The sequence below is a fragment of the Neospora caninum genome, chromosome XII (assembly GCF_000208865.1).
Source record: "Neospora caninum Liverpool complete genome, chromosome XII".
In the NCBI taxonomy this organism is placed as follows: domain Eukaryota; phylum Apicomplexa; class Conoidasida; order Eucoccidiorida; family Sarcocystidae; genus Neospora; species Neospora caninum.
In genome coordinates this window covers 576,119-584,793 of record NC_018398.1, presented here as the reverse complement: position 1 = coordinate 584,793, position 8,675 = coordinate 576,119, and the positions used below count along the sequence as shown (strand labels likewise).

Below are 8,675 nucleotides of genomic sequence, written 5' to 3'. Positions count from 1 at the left end.
CTATATGGAAAAACCAATCCCACATGTTTGCCCTGAACCGCGCCTCTCCTTAGCTTCAAATACAACTGCAGTGCTCGACGCCAGATCAATTAAGAGTTCTCGCTGGTGCGCGACAAGGGCTCTTTGGCTGGGCAGTCCAACTACGTTATGCTGTGGTTCCTGACTGGTGCTTTTTGGCTCACATGAACTTTTGTCTCCCTCCTCGGCATGCCTATGCAATGCCGAAAGCTCCTTCGAAGCTGCTCGGTACCACTGAAGTATTCCAGCGACGGACCGCGATGGCAGGTCCTGAAAGAAGGAGACACAATACAGTGATGTGATCAGGCGCTGTAACGTACCCACTATTCGGTTGCCAGCAGCGACATACTCGGATCGCCCATTCTTGTCACTCCCTCCAGATGTTCCATCAGTAACGTACTTGGAGACTGGGCATAGCGAACGGCGCCTCGCTCGAGTCCACCACAAAGCGCGATGGTTGCTCGCTGTCACTTTCTCCTCGACTAACAACTGCTTCTTCCCTGCTGCCGGATTTCTCTGTGTCTGTGACTTCGTCGCCTTGATCGAAACGCACTGAAGCGGGAACGATAGTGGTTCCCTCCTGCACTTTGTCGGCCGGTGCGTACCAGTTCGAGACACAAGATCTTGAGATTAATCCGTTGTCGTCGTCGACCTCAGTCGTATCAGTATCACCCTGCGGCGCAAACAGAAGATCGTCCTTATGCGTCAGCCTGACATAATGGAGAGTCTCAAAGTTGATGGAGTGGCCGTGATGCGCAAAGAGAGTGTCGGGGTCCGCCATCTGGCAAACGCTCAGCGGAGCCTTCAGCAGGTGTGAAAAGACGGAGGCAGATCCCCGTTTCAGTCTTCGTCTCCGGGAAAAAATAGCTACTGATGTCAATGGTTCCGCGGCACTGACAGGTGAAGTAAAGTGTTTGAAACTGCGGGAGGTTCCGATACTCTTGACCAGGACCGGAAAACAGATCTGGTGTTGGTCTTGTCGGAACAGTGCAGTTGCGAGCCCTCGTGGAAATACTAAGGAAATTCAACAACTGCTGACCTCACTCGCAGCCTATGCTTCAATCGAATGCACACACGCTCGATGCTACATTCTAGACACCACTTGCCGGGTTTGGACGTTTCCCGAATATCTTGGGAGAATACTGGATGATACCTGCGTCTTTCGTTGCCAGACACATGAGACACACGTCACACGCTTTACCGCGACTACCAAGATCGGTCAGGCAAGGTGAACACTTGGGCTGCCGGATGAGACTGAACGAGAACGAGGTCGCTGGGAGCGTCGATTCAGCATGAACACGAAAAGCATCTTAACGATACTCGCGCTGAGAAAAGAACCATTACGACGGGGGGACGACGAGAAACCTAGTCCTGCCCTCAAAGAAAAAGGATTTTCTGAACTGGAAAGACAAGGTTGTGGTGGTAAGCCAAGTACCGTTATCGAAACTCATTTGTCTTCTTTACATACGAAGAGCTACGTGGAAGGATATTTCTTCCGTTGTTACTGCTAGACCTCCCAGTATCAGGTGTACGCGACTCAGGCGAGGCACGATGAAATTGGGGGTGACACTCCACACAGCGAAAAAGGAACTCTTTTTGTCATCAAAGAGTGTACAATTCCTAGGCCTGCAGGGAACCGCTGTGACTTGCATGCCGACGGCCACCGCAATCACATGGGACTAGCACCGCAGAACGCGGTATCGCGGCAACTGGGACTTCATGCAACCAAAAAACCAACAGTAGTCAACAGCGGATTGACTCAGCTTTATATGTCATTCCGATTTTTCGATGTTGCGCTGGAGGTCTCTCGCGGCGAAATGGCGTCGCGTTCCTCGGCTACTAGAACGGCGGCCGGCTGGAAAATGGGTCTGGAAAAGAAAACACATCTTGCGAGTTGATCGTGCATATCCGTGTTTGAACACTGCCCCGAAGAAACGAATAGCAACACATGCTGCATGATTCTTCCTGGTTTGAGACGACCACTCTCTGTGGTGACAGCGGGAGTCATCACATATAGTTTGTTCGAAGTTCTGCTATTGATTCTCACGACTCGTTTCCATACAACTTGCACCTGACCAAGAAACAAGGATCGACGGGGAGAAATGGAAGACGCCCTCAATCGTTGTACAGCATGGCATAGACGCAAGCCAGCGACATGGCGTTTTGTACGTCCGCATTTTAAGGATCACACAGATATAGTGTTATTTTTTGCTATAGTGGAACGCCAATCTCCATACTATTATTTCTTCCCTCCCAATTTTCCTTTTCTCCTCAGAACGAAATTCGGATTTGGTACAGCCAGAAACATGTACCGACGTTTTGAACGCAGTGCGCCGTTAGAATCATGTGTGTACCTGTTCACCATCAAGAGCGCGACATCGTGAACTGGTTGCCGATTGTGACTGCACCCACACGGTCCCCGGAACACTGCTCGGGCTTTCTCACCCCTGTTTAGGCTTCAAAGTGCTTGCCGCCTTCGGTAATATTCTAACATATTTAATGCTACGGGCCGATATCGTTCGTGGAGCTGCGCACCTCACTGAATGTTGTGAAGCCCGCCGGTAATGCAAGTCGACGACAGCCTTGCTTTATGTGGCACACAAGCATTCATTGCGACAGCAGCAACGGGTGTGTTGGTTTGTTTTGCAAGGAGAAGCGTAATGTAATGTGTGATGCTGAGCATGTTCAACCGCAGCCTTGTCCGTAGTGTTTTTAAACAACCTGTGTTCACATGCGAGCTATTTTCCTTCCAACATAACACGAAGATGAAAAAGAGGTTGTTCAAGTCGGCTTCTTCTGTACAGACTGACAGGCCCAATAACATTGCGCCTGTCAACAGGGACCACGACGGCGGAAACGAGGTTATCAGAGTCTGTTCTGCGCATGCGTACGGCGTCGTCAACAAGTACCTCAGCGCATGCGCAACAAAACTTCAATCACGAACGAACGCTCGAATGAGAGTCGTCCCCCTGATCTTTCGACGCTCTGCTGCAGGTGGAGCCTTTTTCCTGACGGTGTGAGAGTGTTTTTTAGCGCCGCCATGTTTCCTTTCTTCCGAAGGACATGAATTATCCTTGCTTCGCCTCTCTGTGTCTCGTGGTGGGATGCCTGTGCCGTAGAGACAGCCGGCGAGTAGCGCGATGGGCGCCAGCATACGGGGCCCGTCATCTTTTCTGCCTTCCAAGACCCTTTTAACGGCTTCTTTCCTCCCTTTCTTCCTTGGTTTTCTCTTCTGTTCCATTTATACATTCACGCTCGTCGGCGCGTCCAGCCTGCAATGCCGCTCTATACTGAACATCTCCATCGATCCTCCCGTGCACACGGGGTCTCCGCCTGAGCATCGCTCCGTCGCGAAGTCTAGCTTTTTCTCCTCGCTGCCTTCTTCTGTATTCAACAAGGGAACACCGCCTGATTCTTTTCGTTCGTCTGCAGTCGTGTTTCCCGCCTCTTTTCTTCACGTCTTCCCTTTCTCTTCTCCCTTTGCTGCCGGCAAGAGCCCAAGAAGCTTCAGCACCGGCGACGACACCACGCCACTTGTTTACCCTACAGCGTCGCGTGCGAGTCCCCGGCAACTTGTTACTCAGAAGCACACAGGGAGACATGCACGTCTCTTTTCCGTCTCGCTGACAACTCCAATTCTCCAGGCCTCCAAAGCACCTGTGAAGAGAATTCGGGCCGACGATCTCCTCGTCCAACAAGGCATCGCAGAGACGCGGAGCCAAGCTGCTTCGCTCATTCTCCTCGGACATGTTGCGGTTGCCACGGGTGGGAAAAGGGGAAGGAGCAGAGACGGGAAAACCCGTGCTAAAGAGGACCCGACAAATCTCTCGCCTCTACCTGTCGAGGAGCCAGGACGCGACGAACGCGGCAAAGACCGTCACGGCCCTGAGCCTCTTGTGTGCCATGGAGAAGAAGGAGCGCAGTTGCAGGCGGCGATTCTGCTGTTGCGACACTCGCCGAGGGAGCATCCAACGTTTGTGACCCATCACGAGCGGCTACAAGCCTGGCATCGCGTTCTCTCTAGTGGTAGGCAAGAACGCGTTCGGGAGTTTCCATGGCTGAGCCGTGCACAGACACTCATCCGTTCACGCTTTTCAACCGTTTCTCATGGAAACACTTGCGCATCCGACACACTCTCGGCATCCTCGGCCGTGGTCGTCTTCTCCGCTGTTCACCCACACGTCCATCACTCCTTCCTGCGATTGTGTCCCTTTTCCGTGAAATGCGGCTTTCTGTTCTCCACTTCACCTTTTGTGTCTACGTTGTTCTTTCGGATATTTCTCGAGCTGCGCTTTCAGCGTTTGCTTCGCCGCCGCGGCCATCCGGGCGCGTTTTCGTGACTCTCGAGAGTCCCGTTCCTTTACCCTCTGAACATTGGTTCCGCGACTTTCTGTGTCTCTTCCTTCTCCTTCAGGACACTACCGACTTCTAACTAAGGCCGGAGAGCCTCTCCGACTGGATGCAGCGGAGACGCCGTCCCTGCTGCTGCGCCCTCAGCCCCGTTTCGTGAACCGAGCCGGGGAAAAACTCGAGGCTTTCCTTTCCAGCGTTTCCGCCCGTTCTGTGTCTCTGGAGAGCCCGTTCCCTCCACCGCCGTCCTCTGCTTCCTGGTTTTCCTCGCCGCATGCGCGCGCGCCGTCGGCTGTCGCGCCTTCGGTCGATGATGCAAAGACTTCCCGGTGCCTCCCCGGGGTGGGGAGACGCTTGGCACACGAAGCATGTGGGGCCGAGAGCGCGGCGAAGGACTCGATGAAGGAAACAACGGCCGCGGGTAACAGTTCAGAGACTGACAGGGACAGGAACAAGCAAGAACGAAGGGAGGAGAGAAATCCGACTCCCGACCCACGCTCGGCACGAGGTCGCGACCGAGATCTCCCAATTTGTCAGTGGGAGGAAGAACGCGACGGCGAAAACGAAGACGCCAGCAGGGACCAAACGGTTTCACAAGTGATTCATGGTTTCTCCGGAGAAGGAACGCCAGAGAAGAAATCGGACATCTTCTCTCTTGAAGGAAAAACAGTCCTCGATGTAGGATCATCTACAGGCGGCTTCACAGACTGCTGTCTTCAACGGTCAGTCACCCACTCTGCTGGCAGGTGAAGCGCGCCACACGGGACTCCGCATCGACCTGTGCTGGAAACTGTTCGTTACACTTCCGTTTCGGTATTGATGCAGAGATGCCTACAACACACACGTGCGGATCTGTTGCATGTTGCTCGCTCCCGGTTTCAGTTCAAGAAAAGACACTGTGCGCTGGCGTCTCTCGTTTCGCCGCACATCCCCTGCTTTTCCCGTTGTGTGTCTCCGCGCTTCACGCCGTGGCGTCTTTCCGGTGCAAGACACTCTCTGTGTCGGATTGGAAGCGCCTGCGATTTGCTTAAGGGTCGTGCAGTTTAGGGCCGCCGTTCTCGCTGCGTTGCGATTTCTTTCACAGAGGAGCCGGCAGCGTGGTGTGCGTCGACGTCGGGAGGGGCGAGTTGCATGTGAAGCTTCGATCAGATCCCCGAGTGGTGGTTCGCGAAGGGGTCAACGCTCGGTAAGGCTCGTGTTCTCCATCGGTGGAAACAAGCTGTATCTGACCTGCGAGAAACGCGGCTTAGTCTGGTTGTGCTGTACGCACGCAGCTCCGCGTTCGGCCTAGGAAAGCAGGTACTTCACGCATGCCTCGCGAGGTTCTGGTTTGGACTGACGTGCGTGAACTGCGTCAGGCGTGGTTTCTGCGCGTCGTGCATGTGGTCACTGTCCACCTGCGTACAGTATGCATGAAGGCCTCACAGGTGCGAAGATACACGGCCTTTTTCGTCGCTGCGCTTCCACTTAAAGAAACGTGGGCCTCAGATTTGCTCGAATCTCTGCTAATAAACCTAGATTAATAAGGGATGACATAAATACTAACAAACCCGCGTGCTCAACCTGTGTTGGCTGTCCGTCTGCAATGTGTGGATAGACGGTTTTTCGCTCGGGAATGTCTCATCCACTGTTTCGGGTCACCCCGTTTTCCACAAGTAACAACCCGGATGCGCGTTCTTCTGGCATGTTGTTGTCGAGTTGCCGATGATGGAATATCGGTTGGCGAAGCCTCAGCCCTCTCCACTGAATCGGTGCGAAAGCGTGGAGAGCGGAGGGAATTGCAAATGCCTTCCGTTTTCCGGCTCTCGCTCTCGGCTGGTTTAGCGGACGCCAGAGGGAATGAGAGCGCAGGTGCCTTCCACTGTACACTTGATCGCTGAGGCCGCTTCGACAGACGATGAGACATTCGACTTCCGCTAAAACACATGCATGCACCGCAACTGGCCTGTCGTCCGTTCCCTTTGTCTGAGCGCGCTTGTAGTCGAGAGTCGCTGTCTTCTTTTGGGGCATGCCGGACCCGTTGACGCAGCTCTGCTGCAACTGGATGCAGGTCTAGGGATCGCCTGTGCGCGCGGAATGGTGCCGTCAAAATCTGAAAGGCGAATCTGTGCCCAGATATGCGCGACGAGCTCCGTGCTCGGAGTGGGTTTCGCCATGCAGCTGTACGCGTACATCCAGAGGGCGTGTTCGGGAGCTCGACTGCCGTGGTTTCGGCACCTGTGCATTTCTTGGAAAGGCAGATATGCGTAAACTGAATGGGTTCCTTTCTCAGCTGTGGAGTGGTGGCATATCAGGTATCTTACAGCTGAGGACGTCGGGCACGAAGCATTCGACTGCGTGCTTGTCGACCTTTCGTTCATTTCCTTGAAAAAAGGTACAGCTACCGTCCCTGGCATCCTCGTCTGTTTACGCGTGTCCAACTGACCGTTCGCTCACTCTGTAGCCTTCCTCTCATCTCGTCCTGGTTCGTCTCAAGCCTGCAGGCTTCGTCTTTCCGTTGTTCTGGTCAGCGGTTCTTCGTCCACGCCGCCACTTCTTCTTTGCCTCTTTCTTCGCCCTCTTTCCCCTCGGGTCGCCTGCGTTTTCGCCAGTTTCGCGTTTCGTCCTCGCTGTTTCCTCGGGGGTTCATTTCCGGGGCTTCCATGCCCATGCGTCGGTGATGTGACCGCGATGAGCTGCGCGGCAAACGAAGAAGCCACGCGCTCCTGCGCTGTTGAAAAGAGGAAGGGGATTCGCGAATTGACTGGTCGGAAGTTGCTCGACTTCAAACTGGTTCCTCGCTGTTCACCGGTTTCCCACACTTGAACCAACAAGACAACCGATCGCTTTGTGTCCTCTAAGCCCGCTGCCGTCGTTTCGTTCTCTGACGACCTGCCAGTGACGAAAGGGATAGACACGTCCTCCTCACCTGCGCAGGAGACCGCCCCGTTTCTACGCTTGAGCCTCTCTGGTGTGTCGTGTTGTCCTTGTCAGTCCTGGAGAGAGTCTGGAGCTTCGTTAAACAGGAGGGACTCCTCATTCTTCTCGTGAAGCCTCAGTTCGAGGTCACTTTGGTGAGTTCAGTTGTCCCTTGAGACGAGTTTGTGTCGCCGCACTCGGCCACCGCGTGGAGCGCGTCTGTGGATTCCGGAATGTGTTTCGGCGTCGCAAAACTCTCTTCAAATGCTCACGCTCCGGGGACACTGCTTGCTGTGAACCTATACGCCCATCCGGCTGCTACTTCTCTAGCGATACGTTGAGTGCCAGCAAATGCACAAAGTGCTTCTGAACGATAGCTAAAAATGCTGGAGTGATACCTGTAGTTATTTGGAGGACAAAGGTACTGTGAAGTGTGTACGCCGCCACCCGCTCAAAACACCGTGTGCGCGCCATACAAGCGTTCTGTATCTGCGTTTGCATGCATCCTTGTAGTTACCTATGTTTTTTACGCATGTATGCATACGCCTAGTTGTGTAGGTTCTTGTGGCTCTTGCGAAGTGTCCTTTTTTCTGTGGAGATTAGAGCGACGAAAAGACACGAAAGCACGGGAAAAACACCTGGCCGCCTCGTGCATTGGCCTGCGGCGTTGCGGACTCTTGCGCCGCGCGAATGAAACAGAAACGCCAGCAGGCTGAACACGAAAATTTGCCGTGTCCTTGCGCCGCTGCGCAGACGGTTCGCTCGCTCGTCCCCGCCGATACACCCCAAGCCACAGGCATACGCATACGATATCCAGGGACTGATAACTTTGTGTAAACGTGGACAGGAGAACGGCATCTGCCTTGCCTGGCTTCCATCTGAGCCGTTTTCTTTGGTCGCTTTGTCTTGCGGTGTGTCTCTACAGGCCGAGGCAACGCGGTTCAAGGGGGTGATTAAGGATCCAGAAATCCGCTCTCGCGTCATTTCGGAGATTCGTTCTGTCTCTTTGTCGCTTGCCGGCTGTGAAGAGCTGGCCTCGCAGCCTTCAGCTGTGCGCGGCAAACGCGGAAACATCGAGCACTTTCTTGCCTTTCGCAAGGTAGCTCCACATCACGTGGGGGATGTAGACAGGTCGTGCGTCACATTTTCCAGCGATCCTCATTCGCAGCATAACGTTGCGAGAGAATCCAAGTGCGGCACCCGTTTGTGAACAACACTGCAGGTATCACAGTCGCGCAGGGAACAACCGAACTTCTTGGTTTTGCCGAAAACGGAAGTCAAACCCACAAAGACACAGGGAAACGCCGTTGCCACACATGCTGCTGGACAGTGCGGTTGCGCAGCGCGCGTACACTTTTTTCTGAAGCCTCGTGTGCGAGCATCATGCATGCAACGAGCTAAACGCATGC

The 8,675-nt window shown here is 54.0% G+C and overlaps 2 protein-coding genes across 2 annotated transcripts; one reads left to right on the top strand and one right to left on the bottom strand.

The window, feature by feature from the left end:
• On the bottom strand, positions 1-799 carry NCLIV_061010 (conserved hypothetical protein; the record flags this gene model as incomplete). The annotated part of the gene is made up of 2 exons (XM_003885654.1): positions 1-288; positions 419-799. The coding sequence occupies 2 exons, from the start codon at positions 797-799 to the stop codon at positions 1-3; spliced, it is 669 nt and encodes a 222-aa protein (XP_003885703.1).
• A 1,984-nt stretch (positions 800-2,783) lies between these two features.
• Positions 2,784-8,476, top strand: NCLIV_061000 (conserved hypothetical protein; the record flags this gene model as incomplete). Its single annotated transcript, XM_003885653.1, has 7 exons — positions 2,784-3,032; positions 3,663-4,044; positions 4,433-5,090; positions 5,453-5,554; positions 6,663-6,742; positions 7,342-7,421; positions 8,192-8,476. 7 exons carry the CDS (start codon positions 2,784-2,786, stop codon positions 8,474-8,476), a joined length of 1,836 nt encoding a protein of 611 aa, XP_003885702.1.
• Positions 8,477-8,675: the final 199 nt, after the last annotated feature.